General features: G+C 44.4%; 1 protein-coding gene across 2 annotated transcripts in view; it reads left to right on the top strand.

Moving 5' to 3' along the window:
* LOC311229139 (unconventional myosin-VI-like) overlaps positions 1-26,614 on the top strand; it is a 167,791-nt gene that overhangs the window by 44,438 nt on the left and 96,739 nt on the right. For both annotated transcript variants that reach the window (XM_084315167.1, XM_084315166.1), the window contains exons 2-4: positions 10,275-10,409; positions 21,304-21,373; positions 22,172-22,245. In XM_084315167.1, the coding sequence (XP_084171293.1) occupies positions 10,293-10,409; positions 21,304-21,373; positions 22,172-22,245 (261 nt within the window). In that variant the 5' untranslated portion in view covers positions 10,275-10,292. The remainder of the gene's footprint in view (positions 1-10,274; positions 10,410-21,303; positions 21,374-22,171; positions 22,246-26,614) is intronic.

Below are 26,614 nucleotides of genomic sequence, written 5' to 3'. Positions count from 1 at the left end.
TGATCTGCTAAATGTAACATTACTCCGTAATATGAGTACTCACACAATGTAGTGTCTAACTTTACTCTTACAAAGGTTCACTAAAACATTCTGTTTTTGTAAGCATTAAAACCAAACGATGGACCTCAATGCATCGCAACAACAGGTACATTGGTAAGCTACATTTTCCATTACTCAAAAGATCAACACCTTTTTAACTAATTTGCCATTCTCAACAATAATGACATGGCGACTGACCCCTCTGGGTCCGCAGGATACAACTCTTGTTGCATGTCAACCGTCTCTTCCATCTCCCTTATCGCTCTCTACTGCATACCATATAAAAGCATATATGTCTCAAAACATATCTATCATCAATCATATTTCTGTAGAAGGCTGGTGAAATGACAGGAGAGCCATGTTATTATGGGTCATATGGTCTAATTGAGTTGGATGATCATGATGTTAGTTTAAGTTCATGTCTACTTATGTGCTGCATTCAGTACATACGCAGATATGTTTTTTGTGTCACTCACTACCATGGCTGTGTTGTGATAATAATAATAATTATTATAACTTTATTTATAAAGCACCTTTCATACATGGATTGCAGCTCAAAGTGATTCACAGCAAATCGCATAAAATGAACATAGGCATACAATTAGCATACAGTTGACAGAATAAAAGCAATGCATAAAGTGCAGACATAGGAATATGTATAAAAGATAATAAAAGTAGTGCATGTTATAGTAGAAAGTGTAGAAAGTGTGATATTAAAACATATCACATAAAATCCCCAAGCCTTACAGATCTCTCTGGTTATCTTAGAGCGTTTTGTAACTAAGGCGAACCACCTTAAGAAGGAAAAAGGGACTGGGAGAAATATCCCAAGTGACATCATGGTATGTGTTTATTTTCATTGAAACCACTTTTTGTTGGCTGAATCCATCTTTTGTTGTTACTTAACTTGAGGCCCCACCAACCAACGTGATGGCATGTACAGTATACTGAAACTATAAACGGTTGTGCAAATTCCTTTGGTTTGAGGTATTGAGTCTTAAAGAGTTGGGAGTGTGTGATGTCATTTTGATCATGTCATTTGAGATACTCTTATAATTATAAGAGGAGGACGGTTCCACAGAAATAGAATAATGTGTAGAATGGACGTTGTGATAAAACACGGAATGGGAAATAATTAAACCATGATGGGGACCTGCATTATGCGTCCGTCTCTCATGACAAGCTGCTGGCTGCTAGAAGCACTGATGGATCACTGGCTGCATCGTTTGCCTTGAGCTGCCTTTTGATTTTCTCAGAGCGTGCTGGCATGATGTGACTAGTATAGACCATAATTTCTCTGATCACTTCAGTATTGAGAAACATAGCAATGTGTTGCGTTGTCTTCAGGGTGTTTTCAACATGATTGATCAACCATGATACATTACATGGCCCTTTTCCCAGAGAAGCTCACAGTATAATCGGATGCAATGTTCTACTGGGGAAATGGTTGCAAAGCATCCATCCTATCAAAAGTTATAATTCATTGAAATAATGATTATTTGAAGTCTAAAGCCGTCCAATCATTAATCTAGTTAAATAGCCTGAAAAGGGGGACATAACAATTAATCGAATGTTATTTTGTGCCAAACTTCACCATTCTGTCTGCATGCTTGACTATGTAAGAGACTATGTAAGAGGCCCCTGCGTGTGAACAGGTGTTTCTGTTTTTAGTGGAGAACCACTGAGCCACAGCATAATGCAGGACATGGTGTTGAATGTAAACACACTACATGTTACAGGAGATGGCAGCTACAGGTTGTTTTTCCTGTTTCCTCACACACGGTAGTAGTGTGTTGCGGTCCACTGTTCCTTTGTGCTGTGTGTCTTTATAGACTACATGTGGACGACACAAGCACTGGTCCTCCCCCTCCGTTCCTTTGGGCTGTGTGTCTTTATAGAATATGTGGACGACACAGACGCTGGTCTACCGTTCCTTTGGGCTGTGTGTCTTTATAGAATATGTGGACGACACAGACGCTGGTCTACCGTTCCTTTGGGCTGTGTGTTTTTTGTAGACTACCTGTGGACGACACAGCAAGCTCTGAGTGCATAAAGACGTGGTCGAGGGAAGGCATACTGTTTCCACTGCACACTGTAACTGGATCAGCTGTTAGCCTGTTACTGAGTCTCATTAACAGCCATAATTGGTGGCCTTAGCAAACCCCTGGAGAGGTTGGTTTAAATGAGACATGCAAGTAAGTAAGTGGTGGTGGTGTGTTTGTGTGAACCGGTTAACACATTCCCTGCCACGCACTTTCAGCATCTTATACCATTCTCTGCCAGTACTGTAAGTCTATGGAGATGTTCACCTTCTTTGCAGGGCTATAACTTTTTAAATTGTATTGCTAAATTGACATTACTATGGCCCATTCAACATCGATTATCTATCGTTCAGGATGTAGGAAGTACGTTTTACTTTTTCATTCACACATTCATACGAAAATACCGTCTAGAATATAAATATGTTTTGACCGTTTTCTGCAGTAATTCCTAGAACGTGAGATATAGGCATAAATGCATATATAGATGATCAAATGCCGTTTGTTACCGATCCACGCTATATTAAAAATTTCAACTGTACATGGTCCTAAACGTTATGACTGATCATGTGCGGGTGAACGGGGGGGGGGTCGTTTATAATTCCGTGATCGTCGTTAAATGCTTTATGTAGTATGGGTGATATATAGATCAGAGCAGTTTGTATGGATAATAATAAACACTCACGCTGAAAATGACGTCAGCCTCCTCTTACCGTTGGGCGATGAGACTGGAGCAAAAAGATCCCAGTTATTTGATGGGGATCGAGTAGATCCATTTCCGGTTTGTATAATACTAATACACACCCAAATCATGTCGATTATTGAGTTATGGCAGCGATCCATATCCACGGTGTGTGGCTAGAGTCCCGCGACGATATGCGAGTGGCCGGACGGATTTAGGAGACGCATCGATATCCAACCGGCCATTTCCGGTTTGGCAACTCGCCGATCATCCACCAGGGGGCAGTATTGAAGCATTGCAGAGTTGTGCCGGCTCACACAGCATCAGACCAGGCTGTGAAGGGAAATATGAATACCATGGCGAAAATATGAAATATGATCTCAATAACGTCGTACGCCGTGGATTGGCAGAATTCGCATGAACTTGAAACACGTCGTACAACGTGATTGGCGGGGAAAGTGTTAAGGATCTTGTTTTGGCCGATAGTTATACGCACATCAAGGATGTTATATTATGCGAACATGAGCTACTTTCTCATATAGCCAGAAACCAGAGATGTAGGAATCAAAACGTGTGATGTCATCAAGTATAAAGTCTGGAACTGCTCCATTAACAATGAAGGGAGACCCACAGAACATTTGTTTTATTTTTATTTTTAATATACAGATGAGCTTTATTCTATAGTTGTGGTCTGAGTTCTGAACTCCCTGGGTACTCTGTGTCATCAAGAATTATTTTATAATAAGAATAAGAAGGGTTGTTATATATTTATATAATTATAATATTACCAGACATGCAAACACACACAACCTTACCTTCACCCAGTTCAGCATGGCAGCCTCACACACACACACACACACGCACACGCACATGCACACGCACACACTCCTTCATTCACCTGTAGAGAAAGAAACAAACAAGCACATACAAACCTACCGTGTCTGTCTGCTGTCTCCTCTGGTGGTCACTATGCTCACTGCTCACTTTATTCATTGGAACTTGGAGGGAGAGAGAGAACACATTTGTAAAACGTCTGCATATTATCTCTCTATGGATGCCCCTAACTTGTTACTCATAATCTGAATCGGTAGTATTTTTTTTTTTTTCTTTTTTTTTTTTTTTTGCACAAATCTCTCCAATATTCAACACATATCTTTCCACATCACAATATGCAACGTCCAAGATTTGCCTTTTTCTTTTTTTGTAAGAACATACAAAACATGTAAAAGACTCATACAAATACATTAAAAACTGACATGGAAATTAAAAAAATACTTACGAAAAGAAATACTATACATGTGCATATATATCCCTGATGCACATACTTTACATGTAGACCGATCTACCTGCGAGCAGGTATGTGCTGCATCTTCTATCGGGATGCCATCCTTCTCCATATTGCATGTGAGAGAATGCGTCTCAGATATATGTAGGTGTGCATGAGAGCATGCATGCATGTGTGTCTCAGATATATGTACGTGGGTACGTGTATCACATAAGTATGTGTGCATGCCTCATACGTGTGTGTGTGCATCTTTCTGGTGTGTGACTGTACTCCTACCTCTTGTGTGTGTCTCGTATCCATGTGTGCCTCTGCCCCCTATGTGAGTGTGTATCTCAGGTATGTATATGTATGTGCGTCTCAGCTACGTATGTGTGTGTCCCCTATGTATGTGTATATCCCCCATATGTGTAAGTGAGAGCCTATGCTTCAACTATGTGTATATGTACGTGTGTGTATGCCTATTTCCTATAAATGAGTATGTGCATGTATGTGTGCCCCTGGCATGTATATCTCAGCCTTGTGCATATGAGTGTGTGTAAATCTATTATGTACACATACGAATATGTGTATCCTAGATACGTGTATGCGGCTAAACATGCGCATATGAGAGTGTGATAGAGACGGTGGCCATTCCATAGATACACCATCCGGACATAAAATCTATGCATATACATACATAATACAATATAAAGTACAAGTACCATCAGATCAGATCCCCTTTTTCACATTCATCCTTGATACCATTGTAATCCCACCTTAATCATTTGTCCCCAGACCGTTCAGTCAGGTGTAGAAAACTGTCTCATATCTGTCTCATATCCTCTCTCCCTGCGACTCTGTCACCCTTTCATATGATGCTGTCCGGAACATTAGTTCCATCCATTCTTTAAAAGTAATATCAACGGGTGATTTCCAATGTCGTAATGCAATTCTACATCCTGATATCATGGCCATTCTCTACCACATTCCCCGGTATTTAGGCAGTTTAATCCCTTTCGGTACTATACCCAAAATACATGCCATTGGGGAGTTATTTATCTTCACATTCAGAACCTTACTTAGGAATATCACAATTTTATCCCACATTTTCCGGACCTTCTCACATTCGTATAGCATAATATGTAGTAAAGTGCCTGTCTCCTTCTCACATCTCCAGCAGATGTCACTGTCCCTTAATTTTAGTCTGGCCAGTTTACTAGGCGTCCAATAGCTTCTGTTCAACACTTTGTAAAAGATAAGTTGTGATTGTGCCTACCGAGAGAATTTACCCCATTTGGACACCAGCTTCTCCCACATTTCCTCAGTAATCTGAATCGGTAGTCTTATGTATAAAAAAATTAAATCGGTTACTCCCCTCCCCCACAAAGCCCCCTCCCCTCACAAACAAAGAAAGAGGGACAGAGGAGATACACGTTATTAAATGATAATCAAAAGGAAACACGAAGTTTTCATAACACTGAATAATGCTTGGTTTTATAACACAAGGGAAATTGAAATGATACAATCACATATAAAAGCATAACGTTAATGTTAGATCTCCGTGTGTCAAGTTAAAAACAACTCAAAATCACAGTTCATTATTTTTCATGCGGCATCTTTTTTTCTTAGAATATTTCTGCGCCCCTTCGTTCATCACGTCAGACAAAGTTAGATCTCTGCTTAACACATTGAGCGCCACAAGCTTCCCCCATCCTTCACTGTCTAGTGCCAGCTTTTCATGACCATTTTCACGATATTTCACGATCCTTGCGGAGCTATTGTATATTCTATATTATTATAGCTATAGAACAAAAGTATGGCTCATTTGACACACTATTTCTAGTCCAATATGTAAAAAAATAATTGTTTCTACACTAGTTTGTATTTTATTACATGCTAAACATCGCCCATTTCCAAGATAATCCAGTCTTTTTCCATAGATTGCGAGATAAAACGTGTTATATGCAATAAGCCCAAACCGTTCTGGTTGATCCCCTGAAACCCCAAATACTCCCAAATCAAAGGTATATACCATGTACACATGTGCCTTCACAAAATTATCAAGGGGTGGGGGGGTAGTCTTAACCCGAAAAAATGCGATTGTTACAATACGCTTGGTTTATGTCCGGTAAAGTAAGAAACTGTGATTGTTACAGAAACATGTTTCAGGTTCGGTAAAATAGACAGGGGGTACTTACTACTTACCTTAGCCAGAAGGTAATCCAAAAAGAATAATTCCAATGATCCCATCTGCGATCGCGATTACTCGTTTAGATAAGATAATATATTCCTTTATTGATCCCCTTGGGGAAATTCAGGCATCATGGCAGCATGGGGGATGGGGGGGGGGGGGGGGGGGGTACAGGTAGTAAAAACAACACAGCAGTGTAAACAAATAAGTCAATATAATTTACTATCTAGTACTGAAATATACAGTATTCACAGTGTCACATAAGTTGCAGTATGCATAAGGTAGTGTTATAATTTACTATCTAACTAACTGAAATATACAGTATTCACAGTATCACAGTATTCACATAAGGTGCAGTATTCACATAAGGTGCAGTATGCATAAGGTAGTGTTATTGTCCTCCTTGGGTTCCTATTAGTTCTAGTTGGATGTCTGGCCGCAGTCCCTGCCCACTGTTGTGGAGCCTGATGGCCGCTGGAATGAAGGACTGTCCGATGCTCGAGTGTCGGGGGCGTACGAGTCTGTGGCTGAACGTGCTTCTCATCTTGACTAGCTCGTCGTAGAGGGGGTGGGAGGGATTCTCCAGGATAGCAGCCAGCTTCCTTCTCATCCCCCTCTCTGCCATCACCTCTAGTCTGACCAGCTCGACTCTCACCACGGAGCTAGCCTTCCTCACCAGCTTGTTGAGCTTGTTGGTGTCCCTTGAGTTGATGTAGCCCCCCCAGCATGCCACAGCATAGAAGAGGACGCTGGCCACTACAGACTGGTAAAATGACTGCAGCAGTCTATTGCAAACATTGAAGGACCAGCCTGCTCTGTCCCTTCCTGTAGAGGGCCTCTGTGTTGTCCGACCAGTCCAGTTTATTGTTCAGGTGTACCCCAAGGAACTTATGACTCCTCCACCTCCTCCCCTCGGATGGTGATGGGAATCGGGGTGGGCCTCTTCTTGCCCCTCCGGATCTGCTAGCGATTGCTTTGCAGGAGCTCCTCCCCCTCAGAGCGAGTCTTGATAGTCCAGTTCATTCATTGTCTCTCCTGATCCATTTCTATCAGAGTTCAAAAGGTAGGTGATACTGCCACCTGGTGAGATTCGATCGGCATTGCAATTTCAACGTAGGCAAATGAGCCAGGGGCGGCTAGAGTGATCCGGATGATCGTTTAGAACAGGGATCAAAGGAAAAAGATCAAAGGATCAAAAAACGTATTGCGTATTGGCGGTGAAACACGTAATATTACGTGTTTGGCCCCGAATGAGTTAAGATTACTGTTACAAAGGGTCAGATTAAACCGAATATATATATTTATTACTTGAGATATATTTTATAGTATTTGTATATCGTCTGATATCCCTTGTATATTCTTTGTACATATACACGGAATATCCCTTTACCTAGTACAGGCCAGACCATAATATTCGTTCTCCTATTGGACAGCGATCCCCTAGGCGCCACGGCCATACCCCCCAATGTCTAGTTCAAAGTCACCGCTAAGACATGTCTGGACATGCCCGGTTCTGCGCAAGAATACGAGACAGAAATAAGGCTGGTACTAGATTGTTCACCTTACGTATAAATACGGCGCAGGTGAATACAGCAGTTATGTTACCCCAATAAGTTGAAGCCTCACACCACGATACAACGTGCTGTGAAGTGGGCCCGTTTTGCCCCGAAATAGAGCCTTGAGACCGCGTGCGAATTGATAGCTGAAGTGTCAGAGTTTAACGCTGTATCGTCGAGTTCGACCTATTCTATTATTAAGTAATAGTCTATTATGTATAGTGTATCGTGCGGCTACCGTTCTACAGTGACCAGCATTACCAACGTTTCATCGTACCGAGCTAGTGTGCTTATCCAGGCTGGGCGGCCTAACCTGGTGCCGTCATCCGAGGAGCCCTAGACGAGAACCGTGTGGATATGTACACTGGATAACCTACCCGACGACTACAGAGCCCTTTTCGGCTGGATTATATTTGCTTTGGTCCTGTAGCTGTTGGAGCGGAGAATCGTCTACACCCACTGTTGTGTGGGATTTACCCTGTGAGGAGCACCACGTCGAGCCCGCCTCTAGTACTCTGAGGCTGGCTAGCTTTCCTCCATGCGGCACTGCATACCGGAGAATAGCTGTTGTTCGTCTACGGATCAAGGGATTATTGCACTGTCTCCTGTACCTGGAGTCTCCTTATTCCTCGTTGACCCAGACTTTCTGCTACCGACAAATCCTCTCCCCTGCTGGCTTACAACCGGAGGGACCCCTTTAGTATCTCCAGCTGATCTACTAGTGTACCATATATAATTCTTATGATACAGGTGGTATTAATTATCTCCTGCGTAATATGCTCATGGATTTACGCTCTTGACCTATTCATGCACATTCTTCGCCTTACAAGCGCAACTCTCAATCTTGATAAGTAATGTAAGATAATCTTCGTGCTGCTAATAAATATTCTTCTAAACAGTATTTCTTGTGAAGCCGTGTTATTGTGGGTGTGTTCATCTCATATACCTGTGTACTGTATGGCCAGTAGTAATGTACATAACTCAGTAGTGGTTTAATGATACCATACTTATTCAATACAGTCAGGGAATTGTACCCCTCAGTTACAATTACAATGTATTTAGCCATTTTCGTTGGACATAACACTGGCTATATGGCTAGCAACATAGCCAAACTATTTTATGTTATCTTGGGGCAACTAGGGAGTTAACGGACAACAATTATAGAGGCTATCCCTACTTGGAAAACACCATCGCCCAAAACACATTCTAAATATTCCAACTTCTTACTGTTACATACGTTCATTTCTAATAGTCTTTAGATGACTAAATATAGATGAATACTCATGAAATTTGATATATATACTCTAAAATAAGTATAGTTTCACATCACCTACCTTTCAACGACAAATTCCGGCTGGGTTTAGAGTAAAGAGCCAGGATGTCACGCAAAATGGGGCGTGGCTGAATTTGGCCATGGGCGTTCCCAGACAAAGAGAGTAATCGAGATTGGCCCATTAGGTATTTAAAAAAAAATATATATATTTTTACACTGGAATTCGAACTTGTCGACAATTCCGCAACGAATTTCGAATTAGATTTGTTGTTAAAGTGACAGCCCTAGTAGAGAGTAGTATAGACTAGCATAGTAGTATAGTTATAGTAGCATAGTAGATACTAGATAGTGGTATAGACATAGTAGCAAAGTACATAATATATATTAGCACTACAATCGGATATTGATTGAAAAAGTGATTTTGGTCTATGGCGGTAAATTGTGTTTCTACTGTCTTGACTGTGGTGGGAAGTTCGTTCCAACACCTAGTTCCTTGTGCTGTGATTTTAGCGTAATGCATAAGCATAAGTGTTAGCCTATTCATATTTAAAGTCATCCATTTTAACAGTATTTGTTCTCGGCCTTCTACGGGTTTCACCAACGGACCAGATGGTATAAAGATGGAAGCCTCATGGTCTGATGGCATTTAAACAGTATTAAACCGTACAAAGACTTCAAAACCTCCTCCACCCCCTCACTCAGTCACGGTCCCTGCAATCCTCAGACACTCGTCAGCTCTCCATTCCCCCGAACCAGACTGCGGACCTTTGGGGACAGAGCTTTCAGCGTGGCAGCTCCCACCCTCTGGAACTCCCTGCCCGCAGAACTCTGCAACACCCCAACTCTGGATCCTCAAATCCTCAAAACCCACCTCCTCAGCTTGGCCTTTAACCCCTAATTTCCCACTTTGAATGTTGTGTCTGTCCACCATGTTTGTTATTTTTCTTTTATATGTAAAGTGGCCTTGGGTCTTATGAAAGGCGCTATATAAAACAAAGTTATTATTATTATTAAAACATCAGCATCTGCTCTTGCTACTTTGGACAAAATAGCTGTTAAAGAAAGATCACCAAACTATTGCCAGATTACATTGGTATTCAACAGATAAGCCATTGAAAAGTCTGAGCCTGGGTTCACTTTTCAACAATGTTTTTCAATCAGTTTTGTTCCGTTGATGAAAATATGTCCTTTTTTATAACACCATCTAACTGTGTGTGTTGTGCTTTCCAGAGCTTGACGAGCGGTGAGATGGAGGATGGGAAGCCGGTGTGGGCACCCCACCCCACAGACGGGTTCCAGCTGGGGACCATTGTGGACATCGGGGCGGACAGCCTGACCATCGAACCTCTCAAACAGAATGGAAAGGTGAATACACCCTATAGCGCTTGTTTTAACCGGTTTCCCACATCAGGACTATTCAGATCATAGACATATATAAACTGGCTAGATGACTCACCCGCGCTGCTGGCCAATGGAGACCGACGTTGCCACATGGCGGCCATCTTGCCACAGGCAGCACGCCCACTCATAACATGAATGTCTATGGTGCATGTACTATTGAAATAACCATAGCTTGCTCAATTTTCAACAGTTTGGTTTGTTATAAACGTCAGAGATGTAGTTATCATACTGCATACTTGATTATAATTGTTTTGTATCTCTTTCTCCGATTTTTTTCTCCGTTTTCTCCCCGTCCCAATTTAGTCGTTGTGCCAATCCCCCCCCCCCCCCCCCCCCCCCCCCCCCCCCCTACCTGGTTGTTGTGCGCATGTTCTCCTACTGGTCGGTACAAGGGAACCCTGAAGTATCCGCACGCTTCCTCCGACACGTGCGGCGACAGCCAGTGGCTCTCTTCTCACCTGGCAGCGAGGGCTCTCATTGGTGAAGTGTAACGCGTGGGAGGTCACGCTGCCTTCCTCAAGTCCTGCCTCCGCTGAGCAAGTGCCCAGACCTGACCTGTAGGCGTCGCTGTCCACAACGCCAGTTTCCCACCCACGGCTTCCCTCCCCCTAACCCAGCCAAACGAGTTAGTATAGCGATCAGCCCAAGCCAAGGCAATGCTGACTCCGGGAGTCGAGACTGCAGCCTCTTGCATTGGTGACGAGCGCAATCTCCGCTACGCCACCTGACCGCTTCATACTGCATACTTATAATGGACTTTCATATGAAAATAATTTCAACATGTCCAAGCATCATGAATCATAGCCACGTTAATAACGTTTGTAATCAACTATACCGTTTGTAAATCGGTTGAAAATTGTGCAAGCTATGGTTATTTCAGTATGCACCGTAGACATTCATGTTATGAGTGGGTGTGCTGCCTGTGACAAGATGGCCGCCGGTGAACTACGCTGGAGACTCCGCCTTGCACCATCTAGTTATATATATATGATTCAGTGGCGGCTCGTCCATAGAGGGTGCTCGGGTGCCGCCCCCCCCCCTGGTGGAGAGAGAAGGTGAAGAAGAAATATTTTTTTTTGGATTTTGATTTTGGACTCTAAAAATACAATAAACATGTTTAAAATAAATAATAATTAGTTACACATTTTAAGTATGTTTGTGTTTAAAATGCACAATAACGTTAATATATCAAATATAAATCATTGTTTTGTGCGTGATTCACGTCACTCTCTCCTGATGACGTGACATCTACCTCCAAGCCTGGGCGCATAGACTTAACGCGCACAGTGGTGGGCGTCACTGCAGCTAATGTATCTTCACAGCCAATGTAAATGGATCAAGCAAATAAATGTAGCCTATTAGGGTCTTCAAATATGATGTCTGGGGGGCGCGTTTTCTAGCGCTCGAAGCAAGCTCAGTGCGCCACTGTACTCAGTCGACAGACAGAAAATAATGCTTGAGGGGGAGCCAGGAGTATTTTCAGATTGTGAGTTAGCTTAGCTTGTGCTAGCAGTGTTGGATCTAACTAAATGGATTTATATGGACACTTTTTATCATGGAAAATTCAAGCCCGGACCACAAAACAACAACAAGCGAGTCTATTACAATATGTACTGTTCTGTAGTTACTGAAACTGATTGAATATGGCAAGATTCAAGAGGTTTATTTGTCACATACACACTCTCTCTCCCCCTCTCTCTCTCTCTCTCTCTCTCTCACACAACGCAGTACGCACGGCGCAAACTCACCAAAATGTACTATTGCACAACTGATTTCAGCCCCCACCCCCACCCCCCGCGCCCTTCCTACTATACGTAGCACCAGCCGCCACTGCTATGATTCAGATACTGTCAAGGCTAGAATCATAAGAAGAGGATGGGGCGCAGCGTTGGGAAGAAGCGCAACAATGGGAGACTTTTGTCTCCCGGTGGTAACTGTAATAGTCACAAATGTGCCTACTATATTTTTGTGTTTATTATTTAGTTGCAGTGCCATGTTTTAGTCACTAAGTGGCGCTCCTTGTTTGTACTTGATGTAGCAACAGGTTTAATTTGATTTAAAGGAACACGCCAACTTTTGGGGAAATTAGCTTATTTGCCATCTACCCTGGAATTAGATGCAGATGCATACAATTTTATTCTCTGAACAAGCATTAGGCTTAGGGAACTTAGTTAGCCTATGTAGCTTAGCGTCATTCACTGGAAGTAGGTGTGCCTGTGTAGCCTAGTTCCCAACAGTCTAGTGCTTATTTAAAAAAAATCAACAGGGCTTTTGAGGTGATGAAATCACTGTGCCCAGGCAGCAGTGGTTCAGCAAAAAATTATATCAGAGTATATATCTGCTTAGAAAATGTCAAAGTAAATACACAGGTCACAACATGTTTACAGAAAAGTTTTGGAGTTGTATTTGGAGTGTATTTCATGACTGTTGGAAACTAGGCTACACTGGCACACCTACTTCCAGTGAATGACGCTAAGCTAGGCTAACGGTGTGGCTGTTCCCTAAGCCTAATTCATGCACAGAGAAGAAAAGGGTATGCATCTGCTTGTCTAACTCCAGGGTAGATGGCAAATAAGCTAATTTCCCCAAAAGTTGTCATGTTCCTTTAACTTGAACCTCCTGTCTAACTGCCGTCCGGCACAACGATAACTTGTCTTCTCTAGTAACGATTTGGCTCGTGTCTGTAAATCTATATGTCAATCTACATGTATATGAGAATATAGAGCCGTATGACCAGGCATCCTATGGTCATAAGCCTAAGAGTATTTCTGATCAATAAAGGGGTGCGAAATCCCAACAGCGACAACGTCTTATTAGCTCTTTGCTAAGCTAAGCTATCCTGGTGTAATTCTTTAATGCTAACAACTAACAAGTTAACATTACACAGCAAGGGGAAGCCATTTTCAAACGTTTCTATGATGACACTCATTGACACGTCCTCGTCTTATAATTCTAGGTGTCAGGTAATTTATCAGTCACAGAAAAGTAGTTTCAAACAGTGTAAACATTCTAGCGTTTAATGTCTTAACAGTTTGAGTGCCAGCCATTAACATTGGAAATATGGTTAAATGCCACCACCCACTTCAATGATAGCGTTGTGAACGCATAATCTCTGTCTTACATTATGGCTATGTGTCTAATCTGCCTGCCGCTTATCAATGATTTGTTTGCAGTCAACATTGTCGAAACGGATTGTTTTTTAATCGGTTCATTTTCGTTTTATAGCATTTTGAAAAGCCCTTGTTTTTCAGGAAAATAATAGATTCCGTGATAAATGGCATTTACTGGAATATTCTAGAATACACAACGGTGTAATTTTTTTGGCCTATTTATGAATCGTTTTCAAATAAACGCTAGATTATCGATAGTATATGTGTATTTATTTATGCACGCTATAGAGGCGGGCTGAAAAATCGATCTCTCATTTCCTCATCAGCGATCACCGCGCACACACACGCATAGGGCAAAAGCTTATATCTCTGTGAAAACAGCTCTGATTATCCTAAGACTGGTAAAATAAATTCCTTACCTGAGATCAGATGTTATCCAAAAAGATTATTCCAATTCCTGATTGCCATTCCAAATATCGATCACGCTTATTGATTACAGTGTTGAGTCCTGTAAATACATAATCCACGCGTTTTCCGGGCCGGTGAGCACAATCGAACCTTCAGTTGGCTTGAAGGAAAAGTAAAATGAGCAAACTGACCACTCCCCCTGCATCAGTGTAAAGTAATGGGGTGCAGTTACACAGGGAGAGACGATAGGGGGCGGTATCTTCCCAATTGAGCTCAGAGAGACTCTGCAGCACTAACCCGAGGCTCGATTGATGAAATATAAATTCAAATCGCCAATAATAAAATAAAATAAAACGACAAACAAACGCTATATAGCGTCGGGGGCACTCAAAGGTCGGCATGAACTAACGACAAAAAGCGTCCGTGGCACTCAATGTGTTAATAACCCCACCCATCTAGCTCTCCCGGGAGGTTAAAGTAATCGGTAATAATCTGTTTGCAAATGCTGTTTGACACAGGTCTGCCTAACCTGTAGCCTTTAACACAGGTCACATCATGTAAGGCAAACTAGATGCCATAAATATAATTCAAATTTATGATTTGACACTATCAATGTAAAACCAACAGATAAGTTACATTATCTTACAGATGTCGGGGCCCCACTGTACTGTCACTTAAAACGAGACAAAATCAATCCACACGATCTAAAGAGGAAGTGTCTCTTTCGTTTAGTTAAACAGATTTTCCCAGATGGGCCACCGCTCTAGCCGCTAATTCACTTTCCTCCTTGACACGGGCCATTAGCATATCATCCCGTGCAAAGCTCTTAATGTCACTTTAACCCAGTCTCTATGGTAACCCCCTAAGCTTCCCATTCGGCCTAACCGCCCTTCACCGGGGAGGTCCTCTCCGACCCAGTGTTGTCCTCGAACAGTCCGCTCGCTCATTCTGTTGACATTCAGCCTCTCGCCGGAGCCTTTAATGTGTCGAGGAGCTCTCGGGGCTCTCTTTGTGTGTTTGTATCGCACGTAAGATTGTTTATATTTCTGGGTCATTCGCAGCCGGGTACAGTACATCCGTTCCCTAGACTGCAGTGGCGGTTCCTGGCCTCCGCCGCGGGCTGTGTGGCCGTCTGAGTGAGTTAGCAGCAACAATGTGCATTTTGTCCGGCAGTGGGCAGTTGGTGCCAGTGTCTGACCGGCTCCCTGCGGGCTCTAAACTGGCAGTGCCCCCTGGGTGAACGAACGTCAGGAGGGATTGGCCCCTCGGTGCATGACACCGTGTCACACACTCCGCGACAATGGCCGAGTCTGTGTCCTATGCGGTGTGTAATGTATCCCCGCCGGCCTCCGCCGTTCAACACTGGTGTCGTTGGCAGCAGGGGGGGCTTCGGTGTCGGTGACTCGTTATCAAAAGGAACAATAAAATGAGAAATTCCATCTTTTTTTGCAGAGGAGCTTTTCTCTCTCAATCAGAGCTGGAACCTCTGGGGGCTACTGTGCAAGAACGCCCCGGAGCGAACTGCGACTCGTCCCCACAGAGTTTGCATTATTCTCGCTGCATGTCATTCTTTTAGTAAAACTGGTTTCGATGGATCCCTCTCCACCTTCCCGTGCCCGTTTGTGCTCTTTCAAACGTTCAAAGTTGCAAACAAAATAGGCTACATCGTCAAAAGGAGTTCCTGATGTCCCAAAAAGCCACGTCAGGAAATGTGTCTTTATCAATTAATCCCGGCACGACTACACCATTTTGTGTCTCACCGCAGACTGAGATTATGCTTGATTTTTAAACGTGGATGGTTCCTTTAAAAAAAAGAAAATCGGGGGGCCCTTGCATCACCTGCCCCACCTCCTTCCCCTCCGTCTCTCCCCTCTTGTCTCTTCCCTCTTCTCTCCCCACTTCCCTCTTCTCTCTCCTCTTCCCTCTTCTCTTCCCTCTTGTTTGTTTGTTTGTTCTCTTCCCTCTTCTCTCCCCTCTTCTCTCCCCTCTTCTCTCCCCTCTTCTCTCCCCTCTTCTCTCCCCTCTTCTCTCCCCTCTGTCTCTCCCCTCTGTCTCTCCCCTCTGTCTCTCCCCCCTGTCTCTCCCCTCTGTCTCTCCCCTCTGTCTCTCCCCTCTTCTCTCCCCTCTTCTCTCCCCTCTTCTCTCCCCTCTTCTCTCCCCTCTGTCTCTCCCCTGTCTCTCCCCTCTGTCTCTCCCCTCTTCTCTCTCCCCTCTGTCTCTCCCCTCTTCTCTCCCCTCTGTCTCTCCCCTCTTCTCTCTCCCCTCTGTCTCTCCCCTCTGTCTCTCCCCTCTGTCTCTCTCCTCTGTCTCTCCCCTCTTCTCTCTCCCCTCTTCTCTCTCCCCTCTGTCTCTCCCCTCTTCTCTCTCCCCTCTGTCTCTCCCCTCTTCTCTCCCCTCTTCTCTCCCCTCTGTCTCTCCCCTCTGTCTCTCCCCTCTTCTCTCTCCCCTCTTCTCTCCCCTCTTCTCTCCCCTCTGTCTCTCCCCTCTGTCTCTCCCCTCTGTCTCTCCCCTCTGTCTCTCCCCTCTGTCTCTCTCCTCTGTCTCTCCCCTCTTCTCTCTCCCCTCTTCTCTCTCCCCTCTGTCTCTCCCCTCTTCTCTCTCCCCTCTTCTCTCTCCCCTCTGTCTCTCCCCTCTTCTCTCTCCCCTCTTCTCTCTCCCCTCTGTCTCTCCCCTCTTCTCTCTCCCCTCTGTCTCTCCCCTCTGTCTCTCCCCTCTGTCTCTCCCCTCTGTCTCTCTCCTCTGTCTCTCCCCTCTTCTCTCTCCCCTCTTCTCTCTCCCCTCTGTCTCTCCCCTCTTCTCTCTCCCCTCTGTCTCTCCCCTCTTCTCTCCCCTCTGTCTCTCCCCTCTGTCTCTCCCCTCTTCTCTCTCCCCTCTGTCTCTCCCCTCTTCTATCCCCTCTTCTCTCCCCTCTGTCTCTCCCCTCTGTCTCTCCCCTCTTCTCTCTCCCCTCTGTCTCTCCCCTCTTCTCTCCCCTCTTCTCTCCCCTCTGTCTCTCCCCTCTGTCTCTCCCCTCTTCTCTCCCCTCTGTCTCTCCCCTCTGTCTCTCCCCTCTGTCTCTCCCCTCTGTCTCTCTCCTCTGTCTCTCCCCTCTTCTCTCTCCCCTCTTCTCTCTTCCCTCTGTCTCTCCCCTCTGTCTCTCTCCCCTCTGTCTCCCCTCTTCTCTCTCCCCTCTTCTCTCTTCCCTCTGTCTCTCCCCTCTGTCTCTCTCCTCTGTCTCTCTCCTCTGTCTCTCCCCTCTTCTCTCTCCCCTCTTCTCTCTTCCCTCTGTCTCTCCCCTCTTCTCTCCCTTCTTCTCTCCCCTCTGTCTCCCCTCTTCTCTCTCCCCTCTTCTCTCTTCCCTCTGTCTCTTCCCTCTGTCTCTCCCCTCTGTCTCTCTCCTCTGTCTCTCTCCTCTGTCTCTCCCCTCTTCTCTCTCCCCTCTTCTCTCTCCCCTCTGTCTCTCCCCTCTTCTCTCTCCCCTCTGTCTCTCCCCTCTTCTCTCCCCTCTTCTCTCCCCTCTGTCTCTCCCCTCTGTCTCTCCCCTCTTCTCTCTCCCCTCTGTCTCTCCCCTCTTCTCTCCCCTCTTCTCTCCCCTCTGTCTCTCCCCTCTGTCTCTCCCCTCTTCTCTCTCCCCTCTGTCTCTCCCCTCTTCTCTCCCCTCTTCTCTCCCCTCTGTCTCTCCCCTCTGTCTCTCCCCTCTTCTCTCCCCTCTGTCTCTCCCCTCTGTCTCTCCCCTCTGTCTCTCCCCTCTGTCTCTCTCCTCTGTCTCTCCCCTCTTCTCTCTCCCCTCTTCTCTCTTCCCTCTGTCTCTCCCCTCTGTCTCTCTCCCCTCTGTCTCCCCTCTTCTCTCTCCCCTCTTCTCTCTTCCCTCTGTCTCTCCCCTCTGTCTCTCCCCTCTGTCTCTCTCCTCTGTCTCTCTCCTCTGTCTCTCCCCTCTTCTCTCTCCCCTCTTCTCTCTTCCCTCTGTCTCTCCCCTCTTCTCTCCCTTCTTCTCTCCCCTCTGTCTCCCCTCTTCTCTCTCCCCTCTTCTCTCTTCCCTCTGTCTCTTCCCTCTGTCTCTCCCCTCTGTCTCTCTCCTCTGTCTCTCTCCTCTGTCTCTCCCCTCTTCTCTCCCTTCTTCTCTCCCCTCTGTCTCCCCTCTTCTCTCTCCCCTCTGTCTCTCCCCTCTGTCTCTCCCCTCTGTCTCTCCCCTCTGTCTCTCCCCTCTGTCTCTCCCCTCTGTCTCCCCTCTTCTCTCTTCCCTCTGTCTCTCCCCTCTGTCTCTCCCCTCTGTCTCTCCCCTCTGTCTCTCCCCTCTGTCTCTCCCCTCTTCTCTCCCCTCTGTCTCTCCCCTCTGTCTCTCCCCTCTTCTCTCTTCCCTCTGTCTCTCCCCTCTTCTCTCTCCCCTCTTCTCTCTTCCCTCTGTCTCTCCCCTCTGTCTCTCCCTTCTTCTCTCCCCTCTGTCTCCCCTCTTCTTGCCCCTGGAGGCTCCTCACGTGGCTCTGTGCTGCTGTGGGCTCCTGCCAGTTCAGGGCTGAGAATGTGGAACAGGCCTTTTCTTGGAAAGAATGAATTGACTGTACGTCACCTCAGTGCGCCAGCCTCTGGGTATTAAAGGCCTGCAGTGCCTCTTTAATTGGCGAGATTAAACACCTTGGCAGTGGAGGAGGTCTGGTCGGGGGCCCAGACTTATTATAGTTGAACTATATAACCCAGGTTATTATAGTTTGGTGTTTTTCATTTTGTTTTTATTTCGATTTAGCTTTCTAATTTAGTTTCCAGTGTGGGTTTGCTAGTTTCAGTTTTGTTTATTTTAATTGTATTATTATTATTTTTCCTCTTTCTTTTTCCGTTCTTCTCCATCCCAATGTTAGTCGTTATGCCAATTCCCACTCCCCTTCCTGGTCGTTGCGCACTCTACCCCCTACCGTCGGTCCGGGAGGGCGGAGACTATCACATGCTTCCTCTGACACATGTGTACCCAGCCCACCGCTTCTTTTCACCTGGCAGCGCGGACTCTCACTGGGAGAGTGTAACGTGTGGAAGGTCACACTACCTCTCCTAGATCCTTCCCTTGCTGTGCAAGCGCCCCGACCGAACTGTAGGAGTCGCTGTTTCCCACCCGCTAACACTGCCAATGGTGTTAGTATGGACGGTCGGCCAACCCGGAAGCACCACAGCTGGATTTGATCCCACTGTCTCTGTGGTGGTAGACAGACGCTTAGTCCGCTGGGCTACCCGGCCGACCTCAGTTTAGTTTTTATTGTTTAAAATGTGTTATGGTATATATATTAAAAAAGAAAAAAAAAAAAAAGGATTATAGGTATTGTATAATACAAATACATCACTTTGTGAAGGCAACTGACCCACAGTCATGTAAACATCTGTCTCAATGAACATTATGGACCAATGCCTCCTCATGCTTGTTGTGTTGACAAAGACTAAAACGACATTACTACAGAAAACTAAACATGATTTTAGATCGTTTTACTCAATTTGTTCTAGTTTTTATTTTTTTTACTCATGTTTTTGCACACCTAGTTTTAGTTTAGTTTTAGTTTAGCTTTAGTTTAGCTTTAGTTTTAGTTAACTATAATTACCTGGGTAGGGCCCCATGACCTATGGCAGTGGCCTGTTGGTGTTTGGCCTGCAGATCACAGACAAACAGCCTCGACACCCCGGGTCACATGTTCTCTGAAATCTCTGAGTTTGGCTCAGCGACATGATCTGTCTTTTCTTGGCAGGATGTGAAATGTGTGCTTAACTAATAGCAGAGGGCTTAGAGACGTCACACAGCCTGCTCCCAAGTAGCTGTGGCTTGTAAAATTCATATCTTCACCACTGAAATTCTTCATTAGTCCCTATCATTGTTAACGTTCCTGTAACGATTGACTGGATTAGCCATCTTTTACAACCAGCGGTAAAGACCCTTCGACCCGTGGCTTGTTTTCAGGCAAATCACTGTCATGTGACCCCGTTTCCGCCCAAGCTGCATCTCTTCACGCTGATCTGAGTGGCGATGATGACGAGAACGCAGACAGATGGGACAAACTCATTAGATCTCAGAAAGTTCTCATCGCAGTCACGCAGCACTCTCACTAGCGCTGTGTATTTTGAGCAGCTTTGACCCTTTAGACTGGAACTCACGGTCAACCCACTGGCTCTGCACCGGGAGGCGTTCCCAAAACGAGCGTCCGGGTCTGGGTCTGAACTCTGAACAGAACCCCCGGCACCACGGCGCGGGAGCACAATGGTGTTTAGTCCCGCTTGGGCCACGTGTGTGGCGGGGGTGTTGACTGGCGTCTCAACGGCTGTGCCCTTCTCTCCGGAGGTGTTGAGTGGCGTCTCGGACGGCCGGAGGAGGAGGAGGAGCAGGAGGAGGAGCGGCCGGTGCCAAGTCCCAGTCGCTACACAACATCTTTCTCTCCCTCTCTCTCTCTCTCTCCCCCCCAGCTAAGCCAGATCCTGTTACCCTCTCCCCCTTCCAAATTATTCATCAGGCCTTGATGTGCCACTCATTATTCTGCGCTGGCTCCTGAGGCCCGGGGCCACTTGCAGTTTGAAGTCCAGTGGAAATGTGGAACGGTTGATATATTTATCCCCAGTGTGAAGCTGAAGAGGGAGAGAGAGAAAAAAGTACACATTGATGAAAGCATCAAGCGGCCCTGGCGCAAATCAATACGCTATTAGCAGGGACAGGAATAGAATGCATACTGTACACTCCACTCTTTATTCCCGTTATACTGTACTTACCTACACTCTCTTTGTGCTGGATGACGGTTAGTGAGTGAGCTTGTAGAGGGTGAGATGTCTTGACTTTGACTATTGTTAAGCTAATATTGTTATAATCTGAGGGGAGAACACAATTTAAAGGTGCTAAACGTACGCACTACCATGAGAAAACACTGCATCTCAATATGTGGAGTGAAACTGTGGAACAGTCTTAATGTGGTGTTAAAGCAATGTCCAAACATGAGACAATTCAAACTGATGTATAAGGAAATTATGTTCACAAGGTACAGGGATGAAGAAGGGACTTGATATTCACGGGTGTTTACATTTTTATTTTGTTTCTATTTTATTTTATTTTATACATATATAGTTTTTGTTTTTTGTTTTGCATATATATATATATTTTTTTTTTCTTTTCTTTTCTTTTCTTTTCTTTTTTATGTTTAAAATAGTACACTCATTTGAGTAGTGGAAAAGGGGTAGGATTAAATAAGTGTATACTTCTTCCTACTCCTTTTCGAACATGCAGATTGAGTTGTTTTTCTTTTTTGTTATTGTTTGTTGTATTCATTGCATGTTCGAAATAAAGACTTCAAAATCAAAAATCAAAAATCAAATACTAGTCTCTCCTGGTTTGTGTTTTCTTGTAGACCTTTTTGGCCGCAGTCAACCAAGTTTTTCCTGCTGAAGATGATGTCAACAAACATGTGGAAGACAACTGTGAGTTTAATGTGTTGTTGTTGTTGTTGTTGTTGTTCTATGAGCTTTGATTTCTATGATCTCTCAAATTATTAAAATGCAATGCTATGAAGCAATTAAATATTTTTTTTTCATTGATAATAATTCTAGTTCTACAATAGGCTTGATCAACAGTGGATAGTTATAGATGTTTCATGCAGGTACGGGAACATGCCTGTCCATAAAATGTTCAGTCATCTGAGGCAATGCAATTTGATGGTTATTATGAGCTTGAGCATAACTCAAAATCCATAAAACAACAGAAAACAAAACCTAGTGTATGTCTGGACCGCACCGATTAATGGTAGCAGATACGGACCACTGTTGGCCAAAAACACCTCTCCCGGAGTTTTAAGATAGGCTCGTGGACCGTATCCTCTTCCATTAATTTGTGCTAAGCTAGGCTACCTTGCAGCCGGATAGCTTTCTACTGAACACACAGAGGAAACTGGTATCTATCTTTTCTGGTGAAGACGGTAAGCGCATTTCCCCTAATTCTTCCTTTTAAGCTTAGGATAATGTTTCATATATCATGCATTATCATGCATGATGAATACAACCCTAAATCTATCTGGGGAACATCGGAGGTACTTGGAGAACAGCGGAAACAGTTTCTAGCTGGATGTTAATTTCCTCTGAAGCGTTGTTTTGTTCAAACACCTTTGCAATGCTGCGACATGCGTTTACTGTCACTCTTGTGAAGGTTGCAGTGTCTGCATTTACACTTCAAACCTTTGCCAGTAGTACTTCAATAACCTCCTTTCTCTCTCTTTCCGTCAGGTTCTTTGATGTACTTGAATGAAGCCACTCTTCTCAACAATGTTCGCGTGAGATATAGCAAAGACAAAATTTATGTAAGTATCGTACGAACAAAAGCATGTTTGATATCCATCCATCGCACACTAGACACAGTCCTAAGTATCGTATGAACAAAAGCATGTTGGATATCCATCACACACTAGACACAGTCCTATCAGCAATCCAAATGTAAACAAACCACCAAAATTAGAAATGGCAGTGGAGATATGTTTTCATTCTCTGGTTGATACTGAGATCTTGGAACATGGACTCGCTACACAACATTTTAATCACATTTGCTGTATTTTGTGGCTGTAAAGGGTTGTTTACACTGATACTGTAATGTTGGCTGTAAAGGGTTGTTTACACTGGTAATGTTGGCTGTAAAGGGTTGTTTACACTGGTAATGTTGGCTGTAAAGGGTTGTTTACACTGGTGATCAAGTTCAAGTTTCTTTAATAGTTGTCATACAGAAGTACAGAATACTTTTATACAAAATATATAAAATAGTATAGCATGTAAATGGAAGTAAAAATAGAAGTCACGTACGTAGACACAGTGTTCAGTATATACATATGTACAATGTTCGATGCAGAATAGAAGTAACTGAGTTACCATACAATATACTATGCAATATACTAATATACAATACTATATAGTGCAAAGCAGAAATGGGATGAGGTACAATTTAGGTACAATTTACAGTAAGGTGTACTGAGGTATGGGTTGTAGTGCAAATCCTTTACCAATAAATATAAAGTGTGTTTAGGTGTTCTAAAGTGTGGAGAGTGGGTGCTGCAGTGTGTTGTTTGTTTAAAGTGAGTGTGTGCGTGTGGATGTGTGTGTTGTGAGTGCATTTGATGGTTGTTGCATAGTGTTATTGTTCGTTGAGCAACCTGATGGCCTGGGGATAGAAGCTTCTTCTGAGTCTTTCTGTGCTTGCCATGAGACTCCGGTATCGCTTGCCTGACCGCAGCAGTTCAAAGAGGCAGTTGTTTGGGTGGCTGGAGTCCTTAATAATTATCTTAGCCTTACCCCTGCACCGCTTGTTGTAAATGTTCTGGAGAGTGGGAAGCCCCCCTCCAATTGTGCGTTCGGCTGAACGTGCCACTCTCTGTAGTCTGCTTCGGTCTTGTGCGGTGCTATTCCCAAACCAGGAGGTGATATTGCCAGTCAGGATGCTCTCTATTGTACATGAGTAGAAGTTCTTAAGGATCTTCTGACTGACTTGGAACTTCCTTAGGCGCCTGAGGAAGTAGAGGCGTTGGTAAACACTTGAGTAATACACGTGCGTCTCGTCCCCGTCAGACTCGCTGTGCGCAAAGGAGGCAAAAAGGAACCTGGTCAGAACAATGGGGGAGAGTACCATATATTTGCATTTCTTAGCCATGCTAGTGATCTAAACCAGGGGTTCCCAAACTTTTCCGGCCGGGGCCCAGAAAATAAGGCGTCAGAGAGCCGCGGCCCAATGCACATCGTCTGTTTTTTTTTTTTTTTTTTTTTGCCAGGCGACCGATTTTTTAAGCCAAATATCACTTCAATCCTATTAAGTTAGTTCAAGTTAGTTATTCATTTATATGTGCTATTTATGAGAGGGCTAACTTGTTGCAAAATAATAATGATAATAATAATAGCCTCATTAAAATACTATTGTTGCTTCGGTTGTTTTCAGCGTTTTATGTGCATAATCTGTTATTTAGTTTGAAATGTTCGTTGAAATAAGTAGATTTTTCGTTTTTGTTTATTTATTAAGTTAATATAAAACCATATAGTCACATTTTAGAATACAATAGAATAGAATTTTTGAATACAACTAGAAACACTGTCCTGGCCTGCTTCTAAGTTCAGTGGCCTGACAAAAAAATAATAATAAAAAAAAAAAAAAAAAAAAAAAAAAAAAAAAAAAAAAAAAAAAAAGTTTTTTTTTTATTTTTTTTATTTTATTTTTTTTATTAAATCATCTCGCGGCCCATCCGTGGCTGCTCGCGGCCCACCTTTGGGTCGCGACCCCGACTTTGGGAACCACTGATCTAAACAACCATTCTATGCCAAAGCTAGATGTGTAAAAGGTGAAAGACTCACAGCCATGCTGATTTGGCCAAATGACATCCAGCCGTTTTCGTTTGAAACAACTTTTAATCAGAGGAGTGCCATGGTTTCAGAGGAGTGCCATGGTTTCAGAGGAGTGCCATGGTAGGTGGGGTGGGGGGATGGAAACTGTACATTGGAGGGGGTTGGGTTTGGACATTTACAGGGGCCAGTTTCGAATTCCAGCCTCCCGTAGGTGCTCTTTGAGAGTGGTTTTGAAGGTGGGTAGTGATTCACATTCCTTTACAGCTGTGGGTAGGGCGTTCCACATTGATGTGGCATAATTGCGAAACGTGTTTAGTCCCTTGTTTGAGCCGAATCTGGGTTTAACATGATTTGTGGAGCTCCCTCTGGTGTTGTGGTCGTGGTATTCACTGACCTTTGGGAAGTATTTTGACATGTACATGGGTATCTTAGTGGTGTAGTGTATCTTGTAGACCAGGCCCATTGCCAGTTGCTGTACTCTTTTAGTCAGGGGAGTGCCGTGGTTTCTCCATAGAGCTCCATTATACTTTTAGTCAGGGGAGTGCTGTGGTTTCTCCATAGAGCTCCATTATACTTTTAGTCAGGGGAGTGCTGTGGTTTCTCCATAGAGCTCCATTATACTTTTAGTCAGGGGAGTGCTGTGGTTTCTCCATAGAGCTCCATTATACTTTTAGTCAGGGGGGGTGCCATGGTTTCTCCATAGAGGTCCATTATACCTTTAGTCAGGGGAGTGCCGTGGTTTCTCCATAGAGCTCCATTATACTTTTAGTCAGGGGAGTGCCATGGTTTCTCCATAGAGCTCCATTATACTTTTAGTCAGGGGAGTGCCGTGGTTTCTCCATAGAGCTCCATTATACTTTTAGTCAGGGGAGTGCCATGGTTTCTCCATAGAGCTCCATTATACTTTTAGTCAGGGGAGTGCTGTGGTTTCTCCATAGAGCTCCATTATACTTTTAGTCAGGGGAGTGCCATGGTTTCTCCATAGAGCTCCATTATACTTTTAGTCAGGGGAGTGCCATGGTTTCTCCATAGAGCTCCATTATACTTTTAGTCAGGGGAGTGCCATGGTTTCTCCATAGAGCTCCATTATACTTTTAGTCAGGGGAGTGCCGTGGTTTCTCCATAGAGCTCCATTATACTTTTAGTCAGGGGAGTGCCATGGTTTCTCCATAGAGCTCCATTATACTTTTAGTCAGGGGAGTGCCATGGTTTCTCCATAGAGCTCCATTATACTTTTAGTCAGGGGAGTGCCGTGGTTTCTCCATAGAGCTCCATTATACTTTTAGTCAGGGGAGTGCCGTGGTTTCTCCATAGAGCTCCATTATACTTTTAGTCAGGGTAGTGCCATGGTTTTTCCATAGAGCTCCATTATACTTTTAGTCAGGGGAGTGCTGTGGTTTCTCCATAGAGCTCCATTATACTTTTAGTCAGGGGAGTGCCATGGTTTCTCCATAGAGCTCCATTATACTTTTAGTCAGGGGAGTGCCGTGGTTTCTCCATAGAGCCCTGTTGTACTTTTCTGGCGTCGCAGGTAGGGGGCAAATCAGTCACATGATTCAGCGGGTGTTGCTGATTGGCTCAAACACATTGTTTACAAACAAAAAACCTGTCTATGTTCTGACTTATAATGGGTAAAGAATATTCCAAAAAACTTATTTGTACAGCTCCAACTCTTCAAGAATTAGAAAATTGAAAAGAATCACAGGACATTAGATAGTGACAGCTGTAGAACTAATGCTGGATAGTGGCATGGTGGATGGATTCTTTATGGCTACTATTACAGAGGGCAGGGTGTGTGTGTGTGTGTGTGTGTGTGTCATCGTCCCCCCCCCCCCCCCCCCCTCCACATCAATGGAGCAAAACATTTTGAACTTTGTGCAAAGATGCTACTGGAAACATGTTGTGACCTCACTGTTACTTTGGGCTGTTGGGTGTCTGTCAGAAAGCAAGGCAGATAACCGCTCAGACATGCACATGCAAAACCCTGTCTGCACCACACAGAGATAGACAGACCGAAAGAGAGAGACACACACACACACACACACACACACACACACACACACACACACACACACACACACACACACACACACACACCTACACACACCTACACACACCTACACACACACACCTACACACCACACACAGAGAGAGGGCTCCTGTCTTCGCTGTCTCCCTGCTGGCCCTCGTGCCCTCCGCCCCCAGGCTCAGATGCCTCTGTTATCAGACAGGGAGAGCTATCCTGTTCCCTACTGAATTTAATTGGGTTCTCTGAGGCCACGGTGAGACAGGGCTACCAGCTGGTGGAGCGGAGGCTGGTTGGGATCAATGAGGTGAACGTGCTGCCCTCTA

Source organism: Notolepis coatsorum (genome assembly GCF_963971535.1).
Source record: "Notolepis coatsorum genome assembly, chromosome: 5".
In the NCBI taxonomy this organism is placed as follows: Eukaryota; Metazoa; Chordata; class Actinopteri; order Aulopiformes; family Paralepididae; genus Notolepis; species Notolepis coatsorum.
Note: the sequence above shows the minus strand (reverse complement) of the source record. Positions and strands in the feature narration are given on the sequence as shown.